General features: G+C 41.2%; 1 protein-coding gene across 1 annotated transcript in view; it reads right to left on the bottom strand.

Moving 5' to 3' along the window:
• The window catches only part of POLN (DNA polymerase nu), a 201008-nt gene that overhangs the window by 13354 nt on the left and 164489 nt on the right, over positions 1–23165 (bottom strand). Inside the window, exon 20 of the mRNA XM_034772539.1 lies at positions 5282–5349. Within this exon, the coding sequence (XP_034628430.1) occupies positions 5282–5349 (68 nt within the window). The remainder of the gene's footprint in view (positions 1–5281; positions 5350–23165) is intronic.

The raw sequence follows: 23165 nt of genomic DNA, 5'->3' as shown, positions 1-23165 counted from the left end.
AGCACCCTATCTCTTAGGAGGAGCATTTGTGTGCATGAATGTGTACTATATAAGAAAGCTAAAAGGCTTAATAAATGGGCACACTATTATTGTTATTACTACTATTTTAAACATCAATCTTATTATAGAACATGCATCAGAACAAATAGCCTTTTACATAAAAAATAATAAAATAAACATCTCAAGTCAATAATACTCAAAATTACAAACTGAACTATAAAATAAAAAAGTTGGATGCCTATTTAGCTTGTGACTTATAACAGCCCTGAATTGAGGGACTTAGTCTTAAATGTCTTCCTTGGGACAATTGATTTTCTTTGAAAATCTACTGTGTAAAAATATTAAATCAGCCACAGTTTCTGGCTTACGTAAAGTATGATTCTCGTTAATTGTGTAAGCAGAGCCTGAGCAGAGATTCTCGGAGGTGCACTGGATACAGGAATGGAGTGCACAAACCATGCAACTCAACTGAGAAGGGGAAAATTGTGCTTGTGTTGTCTCCACCACTCCAGCAGTTGCTCATCTTCATTCTTTGTCAGTTTCAGGGTGATATACTTTGACACTTCATCATCGTCATTTCCACACTCGCTATCCAATTCCTCACACTCGGTATGTGACCATTTTGTCTCTCTTGGTGATGGTGTCTGTGTAGCTGACGAAAGAAGGATAAGTTTCATTGCAGGAATATTTTTCTCCTGCAATGAGACAACCTTCTTGTGATAAATTTTCTCTCTCTCCTCTTCAGTGAAAGCTTTCATCCTCTTCATTCGTGGGTGCAGGAAAAGCGCTACTCTGTGCATAGACTTGATTTCAAACTTTTCAATGAGATTATGCAATGCTTTGGATTTAAGTTGACTTAGACTATCTTCATCAGTGACAGAAGAATGGGGATGCTTTTTCAGCCTTTTGTACCAAATTGGCACCAACTGGAGACTGGGCTGTGATGGTTGCTCTTGTGTATATGCTGCTTCCTTGAAGGGCTGCAGGAATTCTATTAGGATGCTCGACATGTTGTGGTCAATGCTATCAATGAGCTGAGTATACCCCTCTTCTGTCAAAATTTCATATATTCTGTCCTACTGCTCCTCGATTATCTTAAACATGAGTAGTTTGCTGTTCCATCGTGTTTCAACATCTCCTTTCAGAGACTTCTGCAGTCTGCTTTGAAGTCCAGCTCTCCTGAAGTAATTAATGAGATTTTGGCTTGCATGGACCAGTTCGGTTACTGCTTCCTCTTTCTGGTTTCCCGGTTTGGTAGTGTGCTCAAGTCCAGTATTTATAATGTGCGTCGAGTAGCTTATTCACACATAGGACTTCAGGACTGCCACCACATTTGCTCCCTGGTCCATAACGAAAACCATCTGGTTGGTAATGCTGTGTATATCAAATCTTCTGAGTGCTTGAATAACAGCATAACAGAATAAAAGGTTCTCTGCAGTGTTTGGTTTCCCGCTGTCAAACTGAGTCACACAAAGCACCTGCTCCACCATTCCCAACTGTTGCGGGTCTGTGAAATGAACAGTTACTCCCAAATAGGCAACTTCTCTGTAATCATCCGTCCACAGATCGAGGTTAATGTTGTGGTATGTGGTATTAGCTCATGTGCATCCATTTGGCACCCATGTTAATCAAAGATTGAGAATATGCAAAGAATCCCTCACCGCTGACTACCTTGAAAGGTCTTATGTTTGTTGCTACAAACTTCAACAATTCCTGAGTCACGGTTCTCTTCATGTTTGTCTGATAATGACACATTTCTTGGTGAATATCTTCAGTAAACTGGATCCCAATTCCAGACTATATTTATGTTTAATTAAGTTTGAAGTACCGGTTTTATGGCTAGTAAAAGCACAGACTTTTTTGCATGCGACACATGTGACACATCCAGCCACAGTATCTCCATTTTCATGAATAAGTAATCTGAATGTATTCCAAATTGGTGATTTGCCTTTCTATTTCCCTTCAAACTGTATGCACCAGCACTTAATTTCTTTTGAATTTCTTTCTTCATTGGCTTTTCAAATACAGAGTTTGGAATCTTTTCTGGAGGCAACTGGCAAGGAAGTGCAGAGAGGTGACACAGTGATGATTTCAATTTTCGCTGATGAACTGACAACGTGATATAAAAGCAAAGTAAACTTTCACTGGTATTAGCTGAATCTGAATAATTATATCCACATCCGATCTGCAATCTGCAAAGATGGCAAACAATACAACTGCATCTGCATCCGCGGGTACAGATATCTGCAAATATAAAGTGGATATCTGCAGATTTGCAAGGCTCTATGTATTTTATTGCTATCCGATAAAGATTATACCTCATAATTATGTTAGAATGCCAAGTAATTTTTGAAATTAGAGGGAAAAGAAGAAAGGTATGAATTTGAAGTGGCACCACTAAATATAAAGGATTCTTCATACTAGTACCCTGAAATCCAGATTCTGAGATAGAAAAGACAATATATCAACTGATGCATCTTAAAAACAAACAAAAAATCCCAACTCTGTTTCAAAAGAAATTAAATCTTGTACTTTTTAAATCCTCCTTAAATTCTTGTGCCTGGAGACTTTTTAAAAATCAATAAGCCTAATCATAATCTCTCTGGAAGCACAGAAGGAATATATGGCAGCAGTTAGGAGTTTAGAAGAGGTGCCACACTTCATGTCAGAGGTGTGGACAGTAGTTCCTGCAAGATCAGTGAATCCTTTATGAGAAATGAGGGGCGGGGGAGGTTTTTTGTTTTGGTTTTTTTTTACAGAAAGCTGATGGAGGATCAATTTTAGGCACCAATCTCCAAGATATGAATTCTGATTTAGAAAGTCTACCAGACATAACATGGTTAGCATCCAATTTCATTACCTTGGTATATTCTCACTGATAAGAAGTGCTTTTCATTATTTCCTGTTTTAAAACATTGCTTTCTTTCCCAACCATCCTTTATAGTTAGACAAGTTCAGAGAGTTAGCTGAATGTTTTGATGTCACTGTATCAAAAGCTTTGGCTTCTGAGAAGTTGAGAGATATCTGTTGAATCTGACATGGCCCTTTCTTCCCTAGTGAGGTCTGAGGAATTATAACTATCTGCTCGCTCTTCATTTGGTCTTGGAGGAAATACAGAGGCCAGTGGAAATGAGGAGGAAATTATTATTGAATCTTATTCCACAATTGTTGCATGTGAAGCTGCTTCTTTTACTTTCCCTTAGATCAAGCAAAAGCCCTGAACTGGTGCTGAGCCGCAGACCTGCCATTTTTACAAAGAGTTGCATGACACACTTGGTGGAGACACCACCAGCACCCTGCAGACCATCCTGGATACCTTGGAGAAACCCTGACAGACACCCCTGCCATGAACAGTGAGAAGGAGGAGGGGGGAGATATTGTGGGCGAGGCAGGGTCCAGCCATGCTATGAACCAGGAACTGTTTGAGACTCCAGCACAATCTAGGCTTAGAAAACCACCTCTGGCTTCAGTGACAAAGAATATTATACTTTAGTCTCTCTCATGTGGAAACATGAATGAGGTTACATCTGAAAATGAGTCTGGTGGCCTTATCTAAATCCTCAATATATGTCTGTCAACATCATGATATTAAAAACACTGTACAATTTCACACAATCATCAACCTTTGAACAATAGAGATTCAGGACTGGGACGACATGAGTGTTGCTAGTCAACAGAGAGGTACACAGTGGAAGAAGCTTGCACAATCTTAAAAGTATTATACATTGTAACTGCCTAGATTTAGTGCCATAAGTCCTTCACTTTTTTGATCATTGAGATCATTTTACATTTTAGAAAATATTTAACAGTTTAATAGTTTTCTTCCCATTTTTAGTGAAAAAATTATATTCTTATTAGTTATACTGAGATAATTTAAGACTATTCTGCACACTATAGGCCAAATTCTTCTCTCAGTCATCCTTGATATAACTCCGTTGATCTTACTGGAGTTATTACAGAGTCACACTAGTGTAACAAAGATCAGAATTTGACCCAATAAAAATAGAATGGTGGTAGGTCTGGGTGATTTATCTACTGTTTATCTTATTGGAATAATTTTACTGCTAATGAAAACAGGCCTAAAATAGAGTAGGAAAGGTCTGTACGTTTCCCCACAGATCTGGGCCAATGACTGCACTACAATGTGTAACTCTGAAACTCTCATATCTCAGCCATTGTCCTCTTCTGTAATCTGTGCTGAATGATATAGTGGTTTTATCATTCAAACCAGATTTGAACTCCTGTATTCAGAGGTCAAACACTAGTACATTAACCTAATTCATTACATTGCCCCCATAAAGTGAGCTTAAATATTTCTTATGTTCTTTGTTTTGATTAGGTGGACAGTCTCTGTTCTCCTTATGAACTAATACTCATAAGGGGAATCATGATGAAGTGAGACTCATAAAGCAAATTACATTGGTTAAATTAACACAACAGAGAAAGGTTAACTTCATTTTTATTTGGGATGCTTAGGTTACAGTGGAAAATATTTCTTGTGCCAATTAATAGAAACGATTCATAACCTTATACTGATTATCTTAGCCAAGGGTATTGTTCAGCTTCAAACTAGATTGAAGATTGTGAACAAACATTTAGTGCCTCACAGAAATAATTTCACCACTTCTCATTGGAGCCTGCAGCCTCATGAGTGCCCTTCTTGGCTAGCTAAATCTGAACCAGATGCAGAAGCAATGCTTGGAAGTATGCCAGGTTACAGGATACAAATTTAGGCAGGAACTCAACTGATCCTTAGCCTGGAAGATCCATCATAAAGTTCTCAGTGTAAAAAAAAGCAGAAAAAAAGCAGGAAACGAATAGGCACTAACTACATTAAGGATTTCAGTATTTCTTTTGCATTGGGTCAATCTTACTATTTAACCTTATATTTCTTGAAAATTTCAACCATTTTTGTTCATTCTTCTATTTAAATAACTGCTTTCAGACTTATTTTTTCCCTTTTCTTTTCAGGTCTTCTGAACCATTATAGAAACGGTTACTATTTTACTGTTTTTAGGCTCCACGCTGTTTTTATTTTTCTTCTCGGGGTTCATTCATTCAAATCAGTGGTGTTTTGATTAATTCCAGATAAGCTGCAGTATATAAGATTTTGTATATCACATAGACGGTGTTGGAAAAACCTCAAAAAAGTCTGCACTGTACATGTTTTGTAAATCATGAAGAGAAATATGGTTCCTGCTCTTGTGCCAACTTTTTATACTCACAAATTGAAAGTATTCTGATAAGAAAAGAAATGAAAAAAGTTTTAGACTGTACTAACCTGAAAATTCCTCAATTTGAGAATCTTCCACTTCAAACAACAATTCATCATGAATTTGGGCAATAAACCTGAAAAAAAATAATTTAATGTTAGTCACGGAGCCTTTAGATTTCATTAATAGTATGCTCCTGTCTTAGCACAAAGGAATTCAATTCACATTGTCATATAACTGTTGCCATGTGCTAGATGCCAACATTAAATTGAATGCAATCATTCCTAGAAAATAAATGCATTCTTTACTAAATGAAGAAGGCAGATTTTTGTTTTGTTTCTTTAGTTACTTTTCTGAAATATATGGGCCAGGCCCACACTACAAACTTTTGCCAGCATAACTATGTTGGTCAGTGGTGCAACAAGGGCCATGTCTACACAACAAACTTTGCTCAACACTAGTTGCGTTGGTATGAAGCTGCCACTGTTAGTATATCACTTATGTGCGTGCACACATGGTTCCTCGCGTTGGCACTGCCGTATTCACCTGGAGCGTCTGTGTTATGAGTAGGTATCACAGTATGCAACTCACAATAGTCCAGCGCACTGTTTTCTGGGAAACAGTGGCCATGCATGAGGGGGCAGAAATGAGTCACGCAGCGGTAACTGGGAGCAAGGGCTCAAGTTTCCATCTGCAACTTTCTCAATCCCATAATCTTCATGTCTTTTTTTTAAATCCCACAAACCCATGCAACATGATGATTTTGTGGAGGACATATTGCTGTGGGACATAGTGAAAACCAGTTCAAGGTTGTTGTTGGTATTTATGGAGCAGTGCAGATAGGGGAGCACCACTTCTGGGTCTGAGAAATGTACATTGACTGGTGGAATCACATCATAATGCAGGTTTGGGACGATGAACAGTGGCTGAAGGACATTTGGATGTGAAAGACCACATTCCTGGATCTGTGTGTGAATCTCAACCCAGCCCTGGGACCAAAATGAGAGTTGCACTGACAGTGGAGAAGCGAGTGGCGATCACACTGTGGAAACTTGAAATGTCAAATTGCTATTGGTCAATGGGAAATCATTTTGGAGTTGGAAAATCCACAGTGGGGGCTGTTGTCATGCAAGTGTGTCATGCTGTTGTCTCCGGCTCTGCAGGATTGTGACCCTCAGCACCGGGCAGGACATAGTGGATGGATTTGCAGCAATGGGATTCCCAAAGTGTGATGGGGCGAAAGATGGTGCCATATCCCTGCCCACCTTGCCACAAAGTATCATCAACAGAAATGGCTACTTTTCTATAGATATGCAAGCGTTGGTGGATCACAGGGAATGTTTCACTGACATCAGTATTGGCCGGGCAGGGAAGGTGTTTGATGTTTGCATCTTTAACAACACAGACTGTTCAGAAAGCTGCAAACAGGCACATTCTCTCCCAACCAGCAGATTACCAATAGCAATGCTGAAATGCCAATAGTGATCCTGGCTCATGAAGCCATACAGAAGCAACCCCGACAGCACCAAGGAAAGATTTAACTACTGGCTCACCAGGTGCAGAATGACTGCTGAATGTCCTTTTAGTAGACTGAAGGGACGCTGGCATTGTTTACACAAGATTGGATCTCAGTAAGAAAAATATCCCAAAGGTTATAGTTGCCTGTTTGCCTCACAGATAATATGCAGGACCCAAGGGGGAAAAGCTGTCGCTGGAGTGGAGAGCAGAGGTGGAGCAGCTGTCTGCAGAGTTTGCAGAGAGCGACACAGGGGCTATTAGAAGAGCTCAACCCGGAGATAGGCAGCTGAGGGAGGTCTTGAAAGTGCACTTTAATAGTCAGTCACTGTAATGTGATGAGGCCTTCTGGTATCCCTGCTGCGGTTCCTTTGCTTTCACACAGCACTGCTGTTGATCCCTGTTGTACCACTTTACCTGTATCCACCATGCAATCAGCTTATAGATGTCACGTCTCTATGACTGCTCCATGGCTGTGCCTGCACAGTCTCTTTTCCCCACAGACCCAAGAGATCCAATACCTCATAATCTACTCCAGAGAAGAGCATGTGGAGCCTGTAGCCAGCATAGTCAGTTGCATAAAAAAGGAGAGCTGCTGGATGTGCTCACTAAACTGGAGTCAGAGAAAAGGGTGGGGACGGGGGAGGGGGAACAACTTTCAGCCTCTGACACTCCTGGGCAGTGGAGTTCACAGCTGTAACCGGAATGGTAAGTGTTAGGCATTCTGAGACAGCTGTTAGAGGACTGTTAACATTGACATTATGCCACATGGTTTCTACACTCACACTGCAACGACCCTGGCTCAATGCCATTTGGGGAGGTGGTCTTATGTGTCACCAAAATGGGTGCTTACATCAGAAGGAGACAAATTTGAGTGTTGACACAATGAGGTCAATGCAAGGTGACTTACATCGACCTAACACTGTAGTGTAGACCAGGCCAAGATGTGATCTGTGATCCACAAAGCTGTGCCAGAAAAACCTCCTAGTCTAAAAACAGTTATACCACAAAAATTGTGTGTTTAATATAGATTATTTTGCTCAGGAGAGCCAGAGTGGCTTGAATAGGCTATGTCAGCAAAAGAACAGTTTTGTGGGTATAAGGCACATCCATAATGGGACACCTTGCCAGTATAATATAAATTTAAAATAAAATAAATTAATGGAGATATCCTATCTCCTAGAACTGGAAGGGACCTTGAAAGGTCATCAAGTCCAGCCCCCTGCCTTCATTAACAGGACCAAGTACTGATTTTGCCCCAGATGGCCCCCTCAAGGATTAAACTCACAACCCTGGGTTTAGCAGGCCAATGCTCAAACCACTGAGCTATCCCACCCCCATATATATCAGTAGAGCTACAGTGGCAAAGTGCTGCCAATGTAGATCAGCCCCTAGACACTGGAATTCTCTTCAGGAAAGAAACCTTTGACATATAAGTGCAGGGCAAGTATCCACACGCTGACACAATGTGGTCTAGTTGATTGAACGTAGAATTGAAATCTTGAAAGTCTCATGTCCTAATCCTGGTTCTGCCATTGACTTTGTGTGGCCTTAAGCAAGCTGCTTACTTTCAGTTCCTTCATCTAAGAAACAGGGAAAATACCTAGCCTTATTGACAGCCAGACCAAATGAGGTCTGTTACCTCTAACCCTGGAAACTCTGAGTGTCCTGCTAAAACAGAAGGAGTCCAGGACAAAAGGGGCCTATAGGGAACAACCATAGAAATAGCCACATTCAGGAGTAAGCTCGGGCAAGAAGTTTACATTTGTTGGGATTTAAATTTTTAATACTGCAAATCCCAGGAAAGGGCTATGATTGGATCTTATCTAGAGTGTGTGTGTTTGTCTCTCTCTCTCTCAGTCCTCAGTCAGCCCCAGCTGTTTAAGGAGTCCCAGCAGGTCTTTATTCAGGTTCACAGAGTGGATTTCTTAATTTTTTTTGTTTGTGTGGGTGAAAAAGGTATGGAAGGTGGTTCTTCAATGGTTCATCCCACTGTCCAGTTTTCTTCCATTTCAAAAGTCAGAACAAAAAGTTCTGCAAGGGCTTATTGTACCTCACTCCAAAAGAAAGATCAGAGGATGGTGTATTTCAACCAATTCTAGTGAAAACCACTAATCAGCGTACAGAGATACCAGTTGTCTGCCAAGACTCCCTATAGAGCAGGACTCACCAACTCAAAGCAGCTCCAGACCCTGCCAGAACAACAGATGCAAAACCTGCAGACATATTTCCACTTTTACAATGATCAACACCCACCACAACACACCTTTCCAGATACATTTGTCCTACACAGGCCTACCACAACATGTGGGTACTCATCCAGTGCACTAAATGCCCCAACAACAACTATATGGATAAAACCAGACAGTCACTTTGTTCTCGAATGAATTCATACAGGAAAATGATAAAAGATAAAAACACCTACTTGTGAGGGAATTCTGAATAAAAAAAAAAATCTGCACCAAAAATAAATTCTGCGCAAATTTTAAAATTCTGCCAAATTCTGAAAATTTTATTTGTCAGTAAATAAATGTGCAGGCTCCAGCATGGCAGTGGGGAGCACAGGCGACTGACTGCACAGAGGTGGGAGATCACCCTGCAGCCCCTGTTCCCCTCCGGGACGCAGACTCGGGGTGAGGCTGTACCTGACCCTGACATAGCGCAAGCGGGGGAGATGGTTGCAAAGCTGGGGGAGGTTTTGGGGGGACTGACACTGCTATAACAACACTGCACACAAGACTATTTATCTTCCACAGATTCAGCCATTGCCAGGATCTGTTGGCTTACAGCTTCTTGAGCCTTTCCCTCAAGGCTCCTAGGGAGAGCGTTCTTCTTTTCCTTAGTACCCTATCTTCCAAGCTCAGACTTCCAAGCAGAAGTCTTTTACGTAGCTGCAGGGATGCTTAACTGAACCACTTCCATTGTGTCTCTTTGATCCTGCACCAACCCCTTCTTTATCTTCATCGTGTATACCATCTGTACATCCCATCAAAGAGCACCCTGAGAAAGTCAGGAGGTATGAATTCTGCAGAACACTATCCATCACAGAGGACTAAACAACGTACATAGTATGTGTTGTAGGTATCACAGTAACAATCACTACCATCTGGCAACCACCTGTGACTACTGTACTTACTAACTTAGGCAATATATCCATCTCTACTCTTACCTTTTTCTCCCACCTCCATCCCTCCAATTTTTTTGTTTATTTACCTGTTACATATTGTCTAAATCTTAAATTGTGAGCTCTCTAGGGTAGGGACTGTTTTTGTATTATTTGTTTGTACAGTGCTCAGTACAATGGGGACCTAATCTTTGTACAAGGATACAATCACAATAGCAATAATTAATAAATTCTACTGAATCATTTCCATTGTAGAATGCACGGAATCTGGCATATATTTTCCTTGAGCCAAATTCCCACTCATAAGCCAAATGTAGAAGGTAATGTTATATGTGATCATATTTTTATCCTGCTCAATTTACTTTATTACTTATTTGAATTATCATCTCTCTCTTTAAAAAGGACCATAAAAAGTACCAGCTATTTCCGAATTGCTGTGCAATCCACATATTACATTTAAATACAATGCTTATTGCACAGTTTGATTAATACAGTTTGTCAAGTGACCTTTTTTTAGAAATAGCTGAAACATCAGAATTGTTACTAGTTTTAACTTTTTACAGCTTTAGAGAGAATAGCCATGGATAGTTTCACACTGCTTTAAATAATAATATGACATTGACTAACAGTGTGGGGAGAGCTAATAATAGATCTTAAATTATTAGTCACTTATACACCATGATCAGAGGCAGAGTGAAACAGATTAACATATTTCTAACAAAACTGGGACACAGAATACTGAAAGAAATGAATGAGGATAGTATAGTCTGTGGCAAGAGAACACAGCCAGATGAAATGTTATGATTTCCAATAAGTAGATAAAGCATTATATTAGCTTCTTCTCTACCATTCAAATGAAATATTAAAGGTCACAAATCACAAAGAATTGTAAACATTTTGTTTGTAAATCTTCTGGGTATATTGTAAAGCAATACAATAAATGAAAACTATTAACTTTATTGATTAAATAAATACAGAAATTATGTGGTATACTGGTAATTATTATTATTATTACCGTAGTGCCTAGAGCTCCAACCAAGATTGGAACCCTATTGTCCTCAGCACATTGTACCTATACATTATAAGAAACAATGCCTTCACTGAAAAGCTTACAATCTAAAGGGAAAGATAGTATTATCCCCACGTTAACAATGGGGATATGAAGCACAGAGAGATAAGGGCTCAAGCCTAACCCCCCTTGCATCCACACACCAATTGGGTTAACCAAGGGCTCGAACTTAGGGTCCCAGGACCCTGCAGGGTTGAACGGTCCAAGCCCTATTGCTTTCCTGTGTGCCCGGAGCCCCAGCTTGACTCGGGTCCCAGAAGTCCTCCAGATGTATCCCAGAGTTCCCTGGGGCAACTTCCTTGGTCCTCTCTATGCTGACAATCTGTGGCGCAGTCTCTTGCCCTGCAGAGAGGGGAAGTGGCATAGTTTCCAGCTCAGCATGGCCAGGGAAGGGATGATCCCCATCCCTGCTGTTCCCTCTCTCTGCAGAGCAGTTGCTTGGTCCTCCTCTGCTCTCTGGCTCCCCCTGCCTGCCCTGGGGCTGTGTGTACAGGGGTGCCCGGACAGCATGCACGGTGAGGGAGGTAAGTGGGAGCCAGCCCCAAAACTTCCCCATGGCTCTGACTCCTCCTGGCTGCTGTGCAGAGCTTGTCCAGAGCTGGGAGCAAAGTTGACAGGTGGGAGGAGGCTTCTGGCTGCCAGGATGTTGAGGGTCATCCCTCCCTCAACCGTGCTCCACCTCCCTTCAGGGCAGCCACTTGGTCCCCCTCTATTCTCAGTCCCTTACTCCTGGGCCCTCCCTGGGGCTGCATGTGCAGAGGCGCCTGGACAGCATACACCATGGGGACAGTGAGTGGGAGTCAGCCCCAAAACTTCCCCGCAGCCTCTCGGTGATCCCTTACCCCTGCCTTCTGGGATGCGGTGGGGGCAGGAATAAGGATCCCTGCGCAGTGCTGGAGCACACTGCACCCCAGTCCTAGTGATGCACTTCACCTCTCTGCAGCCGGCATCAGCCAGGCTGGGGCGTGCATGTGTTTTTCCTCTGAAACCTACATTTTACATCAAATTTCAAAACAAAGAGACAAAAATAAATAAACAAATAAAATCAAACAAAAACACCTTCACTGAACATCCCATTTTAAAAATTAAGAATTGCAAAGTTTAATTTTGATAGTTTGATAGCCCTGGAGACTGATGGCCTAATTGTCCTCAGAACAGGTGCAGAGGGGCATTTTCCTGCCAATAGGACTCAGCCTAAAGGTAGAGAGCTGTGGTTTGAGCATTGGCCTACTAAGCCCAGGGTTGTGAGTTTAATCCTTGAGGGGGTCATTCAGGGAAGTGGGGTTAAAAAAAAAACAACTGTGTGGGGATTTGTCCTTCTTTGAGCAGGGGATTGGACTAGATGATCTCCTGAGGTCCCTTCCAACCCTGATAGTCTATGATTCTAATTCTCAGATTAGATGGTAATTCAGTATAAAGCCTTCTCACACTGCTGTCATTCTACTGAGACAGCCACCAAAGGAGCTAATTATGCAGGTTATGTACTCATATGCTCCTTATGAGCACCTGAGTCCCATCAATAACATCACCACAGTTAGGAAACGGGGTGAGCAGTAGAGTTTTCCCACAGTGCAACTCACTCATAGGGCTAGAGTGTTGACATGGGGTGGGGAAGGGTGATAGGCACTCTGGGATAGGGCATGAGTGGCACGTGAACCACTCCTTTGAGAAGGCTAGCCCCTGGCCCCGTCCCTTCCGCCTAAGGCCCTCGCCCTTCCGCCCACCAGAGTCCCAAGCTCCCACCCGCACTGTGGACAGCTATGAAATACCTCAGTTCTAGTCAGTGCGCATATGCATTTTGCAGGCTTGGTGAGTGTAATCACAGTAGCTGTGTGAGAGAATAATTTGGGGTTCAAGCTTTGACAATTTAAATAACCAACAAGTAGGTTAATCAGCCTCAGTACAACCTTGGAACAGAAGTTACCAGAATCACTCTTTTTTCCAGACTCAGTGATGGGATAGTTTCACTACTGCAAGTTAAGCACAGATTAACTCTGTTTCCTTTTCTACAGGCGATATTAAATGCTCCCTAAGATTTTGATTTAAAGTCTTACATTTTCTTGATTCTTTGGCTATACTGCATAAGAATGATTAAGTGCCGCACACTCTGCAGGTAGGCCAGTGTAACATTTTGAAGGCGTATTTTTAATACTAAAACAAAACAATTGCTTTTTGAAACATTAAATATGGTATTAATTTTTCTTTAAAAAGCTATTGAAATCACAAAGATCAAATTTCAGGAAACAGTAAATCACCAATCTTGTTCATTAGAAGGTATTTGTTTTAGGGTTTTGAGAGCACTGCTCCCTTTTTGTCCTAGAAGCCCTGCCATGCATGGAAAACTGCTTTCTATGTCAACAGCAGAGTGTGACCAAGAGGGCACCTGGAACAGCACTGCCTGCAGAAAGAAGACAACAGATAGCTGTTTCAAACAGCACTTGTGAACCCTTTCATCCATTCGGAGACCCTGGATGGAAAGACCCATTCCTGCCCAAGGGGAAAAGCAAGCTGCTTACCTCTCTCTTCCCATCCACCACACAAGCAATTTGACAATGAGGTGGTTTTGTTGGGGGGAGAAAGACTCTTCCAAATAAAGCTAGACTGGGCTAATGGGTGTGTTGGGAGCATTTATAGGGTGGATGGGATTCTGAGGGGCACCGATGGGTGCTATAAGGATATAAAGGGACCACTGCAAAGAAAAGGTCAGAAGTCAGTAATGCTGGCCCTAGCAATGAACTCCCTTCCACCTATCTCTGCAAAGCTAGTGGTCTGGCCTGCCCACACCTGATCTCTTTTCCTTTCAGCAGGCCTTTAAACTGCAGCTAAGAAGATGTCTGATAAATGAGGTTTTCTTGCTCCCCCTGTAAGTCTGTAACACAGAGAGAGGATTTAGCTGGAGTGAGAGAGAGACTAACAGGAAATTCCTTGCTGGGACTAGATCAAAGGGCCACTGGACAGAGAAAAGACCAGAGGCATGTGGTCCATACAAGCTGTTGTGCAGGAGCAACAAACAGGGCTGGCTCAGTGTTGCCTTCACAGTTCCTGAGCTGACAGACTTTCTTTCCTGTGCTCCCAGCAGTACACTCTATTATAACCTTTACCACAGTAGTGCTTCTTTTGGAGGAATGAGGTCTGCCCACAACACCCTTTCAAAACTGACCGAATGTCCTATGTGCTATGGAGATCTAATAGGAAAATTGCCATGATCCTCCATCTAGTGCTTATGGTGCTACATCATCATTCTTACCACCTTCTGTGAAGTTGCACTAGGATTGGGGCCGGAGTTGGATGATAACAAAGGATCCTATGCATGCAAGCCTGAATTTACACCAAAAATTCATGTGTATTAAGCAAACAAACAAATTTAAGTCCCTATCCATTTCCCAGTGCCTCAACAGATGCAATCAGTGATCGTCACCAGAATACCATTATATAATAGATTCCATGTATGCCAAAACAGATTAAATCCTCTGTCAAGAGATTTTTTATAAAGTATTCTAAGGAAAATGTATGCAGTAATTCACACATTGAAAGGGAAGATACATAGGAGGTCACAGAAAGTACAAATGTAATTTTTGTGATGATGAAATCACCTAATCAGTTTACCATTACCTGGGACTAAACTGATGTGTTTGATAGAAGGGTTTGATAGAAGTCCTCCTTATCCTCATCTGCATGGATCATTGTTGAGGCAAATGCGCTGATGAAAGAAGCATAATGACCTTTAACAAGGCCAGTGTTGAGGAGCATAAATCTTTCATTAATGCTTCTCAGCAGTGACTCGAGTCTGCAGGCAATCAAAGAACTCTTGAACTCACTACATACTACCCATCAAGACTACATAGCAAACAAGGATTCAGCAGTTAGAAAGGCTGCATACCATTGAACAAAAGAAATGGTCCAGACCAGACCTCAACAAATGAAAAACCAGTGGTGGAAAAGAAAGTGGCAGAGTTACAAGTGGCAGCAGATGGAAAAGACACCATTACAGGGAGACAGCAGTACACATGCCCAGAGGCAGAAACAGAGGCTCATAGGGAACTATTGCAAAAAACGTAGAGTCAAGTGAATATAGGTGCCTATGGGACTCAATAGAAGTTTTATGCATCACAGTGGAGCCAAAGCTAGGACTTTGATGCTAAAACAGAGAGTTAGGTGCCTGACTCTTTTTGTGAATCCAGGAAGTTGACATTTAAACTGTCATCATTGGGCCTAGAATTTTTGTAATGAAAGCTTAAAATACTAATGAGGCCACCAGTGAAATGTTGAGGTAGCTTTTTGTCCCATTCTGCTCACTATGAACACTGTTTAAAGAGAACTGGAGAAATAAATGAAAGACAGAATGGTGAGAAATAGGAGAGATTGATGTCAATACAGAGAGAAGAAAGCAATACAGATGGACGAGCAAAAAGAATAAATCAAGGAAAGACAATGGGGTTTAAAAGGAGAAGTCGTATCTCTGAAAGTCAGAACAGTTGCATTCTTTGACATCTCTGAGCTTCTTCCAGGTTGCCTCAGTGTCTGTGGAGTTCTCTGGGACGCCAGCTAACACAGTCTTCAAGTGTCTGTGAAACTGCTTGTTTGCTGGTGTCTTTCATAGCAGCCACATTGATCTTCTTTTCTGGTTTGAAGCATCTACTGGGATGCTTTGGTGAGGTCTGACCAGAAGTCAGTGCCTCTCAAAGAGCAGGTGATGTACACATTTTTAATGTCTTTAGGCTGTACAGTTACATAGTCCAACATTTGCCACTGTTTTGACTTAGGATGCATCCATGTTGTCTTATAGCTGTTAGCCTATTGGACAACTGTGCTAGTAATAATGAGACTGAACTTGGTACATTTGGAAAGAGTTTGAACTTCCAGTGCCACGATGGCCTAGCATCCTGCTCCACATGTCAGAGTCGGCTCCCATATGAGCATTAAAGTCTCCAAGGATAACCAGAATCCAAAGAGAAACTGCTGAGCTCCAGTTCATTTGCAAATTTGACACCATCGGATCAGGATTAAACAAAGACTGTGAATGGCTATCCAACTACAGAAGCAGTTTCTCCTCCGTGTTCACACCTCAACTGCTAGCAGAGCACTTCACCCTCCCTGATTGAACTAACCTCATTATCTCCATACTGATTTATACCTGCCTCTGGAGATTTCCATTACTTGCATCTGAAGAAGTGAGGTTCTTACCCACAAAAGCTTATGCTCCCAATACTTCTGTTAGTCTTAAAGGTGCCACAGGACCCTCTGTTGCTTTTTACAGACTAACACAGCTACCCCTCTGATACAAGGATAATGAGTTTGTCCTGGTGTAGCATCCTCCTGATGACCTTGCTACGACCTTCATAAAAGGCCTCCTTGATCTCAATCAGTATGAGTCATTGTTGGTGCGTAGGCGCTGATAATGGTGGTGTACTGGTCTCTGGATAAGTTTACGTGGAGCACGTTAATGGTCATTGACTCTCTTGGGGAGTGAGTCAAGCTTGCAAGCAATGTCAGACTGTATGGAGAACCCTACCCCTGACAGTCTCGGTTCATCCTTAGCCTTGCCAATCCCGTAGTAGGTGTAGCCTGCTCTCATCTCCTCAAGGTGGGTTTCATAGAAGCATAAAAATGTGGGTCTGGAAGGAACCCCGAGAAGTCATCAAGTCCAGACCCCTGCACTGTTGCAGGACCAAGTAAACTTAGACCATCTCTGAGAAGTGTTTGTCTGACTTGTTTTTAAAAGCTTCCAATCATGGGGAATCCATGACTTTCTTGGAAGCCTGTTCCAGAGCTTAACCATCCTTATAGTTAGAAAGTTTTTCCTAATATCTAACCTAAATTTACCTTGCTGCAGATTGAGCCCATTACTTCTTGTCCTATCTTCAGTGGACATAGAAAACAATTGATTGCCACCCTCTTTATAACAGCCCTTAACATATTGGAAGACTTATCAAGCTGCCCCTCAGTCTTCTTTTCTCAAGATTAAACATGCCCAGTTTTTTCAGCCTTTCCTCATAGGTCTGGTTTTCAAAACTTTTGATCATTTTTGTTGCTCTCCTTTCGACTCTTTCCAATTTTCCACATCCTTCCTAAACTGTGGTGCCTAGAACTGGACACAGTACACCAGCTGGGGTCTCACCAGTGCTGAATAGAGTGGGACAATTACTTCCTGTGCCTTACATACAACACCCCTGTTAATACACCCCAGAATCATATTACCTTTTTTAGCAGCTGCATCACGTTGATGACTCATATTCAGTTTGTGGTCCACAATAACCCTCAAATCCCTTTCAGCAGTACTACCACCTAGACCAGGGGTGGCCAACCTGAGCCTGAGAAGGAGCCAGAATTTACCAATGTACATTGCCAAAGAGCCACAGTATTATGTCAGCAGCCCCCCATCAGCCTCCCCTCCCCCCTGCTCCCAGCACCTCCTACCCACCGGCAGCCCCGCCGATCAGTGCCTCCCCTTCCCTCCCTGCACCTCCCGATCAGCTGTTTCGTGGCATGCAGAAGGCTTTGGGGGGGAGGGGGAGGACCCGTGGCAGAGCCAGGGGTTGAGCAGTGAGCATTCCCCCGGCACATTGGAAAGTTGGCACCTGTAGCTCCAGCCCTGGAGTCGGTGGCTATACAAGGAGCCGCATATTAACTTCCAAAGAGCCACATGTGGCTCCAGAGCCACAGGTTGGCCACCCCTGACCTAGACAGTTATACCCTATTTTGTAGTTGCGTATTTGATTTTTCCTTCCTAAGTGTAGTATTTTGCACTTGTCTTAATTGAATTTCATATTGCTGAATTCAAAACAATTCTACAATTTGTCAAGGTTATTTTGAATTTTAAACCTGTCCCCCAAAGTGCTTGAAATGCCTCCCATCTTGGTATCATCTGCAGATTTTATAATCCTATTCTCTATTCCATTATCCAAGTCATTAATGAAAATATTGAATAGTACCAGATGCAGGACTGAACCATGCAGGACCCCACAAGGTACCCCCACCCAATTTGACGGCAATCCATGGATAACTACTCTTTGAGTATGAGCTTTCAACCATTTGTGCATCCACCTGATAGTAAATTCATCTAGACCACATTTCCCTACTTCGCTTATGAGAATGTCATGAGGAACTGTCAAAAGCCTTACTAAAATCAAGGTATTTCACATCTACTGCTTCCCCATATCCAATAAATGAGTAATCCTATCATCAGTGAATCTGGTTTCATGGAGGGCAGCCATGTCTATGTTCTACCTCTTCAGTGGTTTGGCAATAATAGCTATTCTTCATTCTGGTCTTTGATCATTATCAAAAAGAGTTCCGACATTTCATGTTAGTCTGTGAATCTTTGTTTTATTTTGATCACTTAGTTGGATGACCGACCAGGAGCAGTAAGTAGCCTTGCTGTTACAGAAAGGGCTAAGTAATTTGAAACAAATATATCAGTTGAATTTAGCCCCTTTCTCTTCCTTTGTTAAAATTATTATTTTTCAACATTTGTTATTCAAAGTGATTGGCCAAATCATTTGAATGATTAATTTTTGGTCTATAGAACATTCATTTGCACAGCATTGAGAGTATTCAAAATTCAGAATGTGATGGACACAGTGAATGCATGATACTCTTTCTGTTCTCTGAATGGATTAGTACAACTCTTAGGAATATGTTTCCAGTGCAAATACTACATTTATGAGTTCAGAATTCATTTTCTGCAAATATTTTCCAACGTTTTCTTCTTCAAATTTGTTGTTTCTGAAAACCCTCCTGCCAGTAAACTGATTGCCTAAATATTCACAGAAAATAAACACTAAGGCCTTGCCTTCACTAGGAAGCTTTTGATACGGTCTCCCACAATATTCTTGCCGCCAAGTTAAAGAAGTATGGGCTGGATGAATGGACTGTAAGGTGGATAGAAAGCTGGCTAGATCGTCAGGCTCAACGGGTAGTGATCAATGGCTCCATGTCTAGTTGGTAGCCGGTTTCAATCGGAGTGCCCCAAGGGGCGGTCCTGGGGCCGGTTTTGTTTAATATTTTTATTAATGATCTGGAGAATGGTGTGGACTGCACTCTCAGCAAGTTTGCAGATGACACTAAACTGGGAGGTGTGGTAGTTACACTAGAGGGTAGGGATCGGATACAGAGGGACCTAGACAAATTAGAGGATTGGGCCAAAAGAAACCTGATGAGGTTCAACAAGGACAAGTGCAGAGTTCTGCACTTAGGATAGAAGAATCCCATGCACTGCTACAGACTAGGGACCAAATGGCTCGGTAGCAGTTCTGCAGAAAAGGACCTAGGGATCACAGTGGATGAGAAGCTGGATATGAGTCAACAGTGTGCTCTTGTTGCCAAGAAGGCTAACGGCATTTTGGGCTGTATAAGTAGGGGCATTGCCAGCAGATCGAGGAACGTGATCGTTCCCCTTTATTCGACATTGGTGAGGCCTCATCTGGAGTACTGTGTCCAGTTTTGGGCTCCACACTACAAGAAGGATGTGGAAAAATTGGAAAGAGTCCAGCGGAGGGCAACAAAAATGATTAGGGGTCTGGAGCACATGACTTATGAGGAAAGGCTGAGGGAACTGGGATTGTTTAGTCTCCAGAAGAGAAGAATGAGGGGGGATTTGATAGCTGCTTTCAACTACCTGGGGCAGGGTTCCAAAGAGGATTAAGCTTGGCTGTTCTCAGTGGTGGCAGATGACAGAACAAGGAGCAATGGTCTCAAGTTGCAGTGGCGGAGGTCTAGGCTGGATATTAGGAAACACTATTTCACAAGGAGGGTGGTGAAGCACTGGAATGCGTTACCTAGGGAGGTGGTGGAGTCTCCTTCCTTGGAGGTTTTTAAGGCCCGGCTTGACAAAGCCCTGGCTGGGATGATTTAGTTGGGAATTGGTCCTGTTTTGAGCAGGGAGTTGGACTAGATGACCTCTTGAGGTCCCTTCCAACCCTGATATTCTATGAAGAAACGGTATCTAACTCGATCTGCTAATTCATGTGAAAGCTACCTTGTCTTCATAAGGCTTTTTCCTCAAGTTAGTCAACTCAAGTTAAGAACACATCTTTTTTCCTAATGAAGACAAGGCCAAAATGGTCATGAATGCAGCCAAAGCTAACAATGTTATCATTCATAGATTTCTTTTTTAAAACTGCATCTATATTATTTTCAAACACAATTTAGTCTTCACTTATGCAAGCCAAGAAATCATTCTCATTATATAAACTTTTCTACTAAGATCAGAAAAATAGATTTCATGTTCTTTTAAAAGTAACTTGCCTAAGAGGATGTACATTCTTCCATATTTCCGTCTCATTATTTTAGAACAAACTCCCTCTTTTTTTCCCCATATGACAACCCTCTTTCATTCAAATCCTTCCTCACAACACATTTCTTCCATGGAGCTTTTTGACAATAATTTACCAATGAACTGGGGAAAAACAAAACAAAACAAAACTATACTGATTTGAAACGGGACCTTTTAGTCCTTTGTCATTATCCCTGATTATCCCATCATGTGCATGAATGCAACTCAAATTGAAGTCAAGGGCAGTTGAACTTGAACAAATGAGGGAATAATCAGGGAATAGTCCTTGGTGTAGTAAAAGTCTACACTGTAGTATCTGTCAAACTCAGGCCCTGATTCAGGAAACCATCCCTAATCAGGACAACATTTAAGCACATGCTTTACTTTAAGAACATGCTTAACTCCTCTTGACTTCAATATAGTGCTCTCCTGAAATATGAACTTAGAATGTGTGCTTATATGGGACTAGGTCTTATGAACTTAGAATGTGTGCTTATATGGGACTAGGTCTTATTCTAAAAGTACATCTTCAAAAATTTTCTTTTAGGCCCCATAAAGTCCTGCAGCTCCTGGCTCCACTGTGATGTCCCAGAATCCAGCATTCTGGGAAATCAGATTCAGGAAAATTCAGATAGAGCAATAAGCCCAGGAACTAAGCTAAGAGTTTTTTTTTAAAAAGTATACGATGCAGATTTCTTTTATTAGTTTACATCTGAGTATAATAACTGGAACACCCACAGGCTAGTAATAAAATGTTAAAAATGAAACTTTGAAACTGTAACTACCACTTTACTAAGACCCTATGGACCCTGTCCAATGCTCCTGTAAACTTTTCTGGTATTTCAGGTATTCATAGAAGGTAAAAATAATTTTAAATATAGGTTAGGTTTTATTTGTTTATTGTAAGTGCTAAATGCATTTCTCAGCCTGGTTAATGGGGACATTCAGTACATATTGCGGCAGTGAACAACATTTCTATTTTTTATTTACACATCACCTTTTAATGCTAAATTATAGCAACAAGCTGAATCATTGGTCACGATGAAATCATTTAAATGCAATGCATATTACACAAAAATACAGAGTATAATGGGGGAGGTCAAAATATCCATCTGGCCAGGCAGTCTCTCCAGTATCAAATAATATGTATTATATTACATTTTCCCAATCTCGCAATTTAAATCAGAAAATAAGTTTTGGCTCTGAAAAATTCTCATAGTTACTGCATGTACTTATTAGTTTACATATTTAAGATAATGCTTAAATGATTGACTATAACTAACTGTGTCACAAGCTAAACAGTATCATATTGAGAAATTCCTTAATATAGTAGAAGGAATAATATATCTCCAATTGCACATGGTAAGACTATATTTTTTATACAGAAACTGCTGATTCTGGAGATATTCTAAAACACTAGAGTGAAACTTGAAAAACTTGCCTTTATACCTCCAGAACCCTGAGAAGGTATTATAGCCTTAAACACATACAGCTCTGGTACACATTATTGGTAATGCTGTTTGAAGAATTTTATTTCTATTTATACTACATCCAAATATATGATTACTGTCTGCATTTAGTCATAGGCTTAGGTGCAGACTACATATAGCAAGTATCTGAAAATTCCTGAGGACTGACCACACAATAGGCTCATTGACTCCTTAGCTGGCATGCTACTCTGGAGCCATAATGTTGTTTTTCCATATTGGAGAGCACCCAAGCACTCTGGCACAATATAGGCAGAAGGGTCCGATTATACTAGAGTGTGTGGAAAAGGGCACTGAAGCAAAAACACTTCCCTGACCTACGGTATTTCCTGTACCTTGTTTTTTGTTTAAACTTTTTATTTTCATTTTGCAGAATGTGAGCAGATACAAAGAAAAACAATCACAATCAAGCTACAGTGCAGCACCGTGGACATTTTTGTAGTGAAAGCTTATACAAGAATGGAAGTTTAACATCCCTCAGCTTTTTATATTACTAGAACAGAGGCTGAATACTAACAATATTTTCTGTTTCTGGTCTCTTTGTCTTTTGTCCTGTCTTTTTCATATTCTAGAAATAGTGCCAGATCTGTTAGAAACAACTATTCCTCTTGTCTGGGAGCTCTTCCATTACAAGAATATTCCAGACTCCCCTAAGCACAAGATAACAGCGGGGATCTAACCCTTTTCTAAAATTTGGCTAGATTGCCACTTACTGCTCTCAGAAGATAAAAGGCATTTTTTTTTTTATTATGGAGTGGATAGATTTTTCTTCCTGGAAGATTCCCAAAGCACTTATCAATGGGTGCAATAATAATTTCATTATTACATTTTTCAGAGTAGCAGCCGTGTTAGTCTGTATCCGCAAAAAGAAGNCCTCCTGCTTACTATTTTAGTGGTACTAGCGCCTTGAAAATCTTTATCTATATTTGATGGGAATATCTGAAAGCCCAGGTCAAGAAATTCAAATGTAGAAATAAGAACAGGAGTACTTGTGGCACCTTAGGGGCTAACAAATTTATTAGAGCATAAGCTTTCGTGGACGAAAGCTTATGCTCTAATAAATTTGTTAGTCCCTAAGGTGCCACAAGTACTCCTGTTCTTATTATTACATTTGAATTTCTTGACCTGGGCTTTCAGATATTCCCATCAAATATAGATAAAGATTTTCAAGGCGCTAGTACCACTAAAATAGTAAGCAGGAGGGTATTATCCTCAGCCACTAGATGAGGATACATCACATTAAGTCAGTGTGTTAACCATGTGGTGAAATTTCTTATAATTATATTAGCACCTATTAAAGGCAAAGACACAGATTTCATGTGCCTTACTCTGACCCCTTACACACAAGATGTCCCAATTCCTATAAGATCTACTATTTATTGATTAAGGCATCAGTTCAGTCTGGTACTTTCTGTTCTATTATATACAGGTTTTTGTATTGCGCTCTTCACCATAGTATCTGAGCAGTTTCCAGTGGTGCAGT

The sequence above is a fragment of the Trachemys scripta genome, chromosome 5 (assembly GCF_013100865.1).
Source record: "Trachemys scripta elegans isolate TJP31775 chromosome 5, CAS_Tse_1.0, whole genome shotgun sequence".
NCBI lineage: Eukaryota > Metazoa > Chordata > Testudines > Emydidae > Trachemys > Trachemys scripta.
The sequence above is the reverse complement of the archived record's forward strand: the minus strand, read 5'-3'. Positions and strand labels throughout refer to the sequence as shown.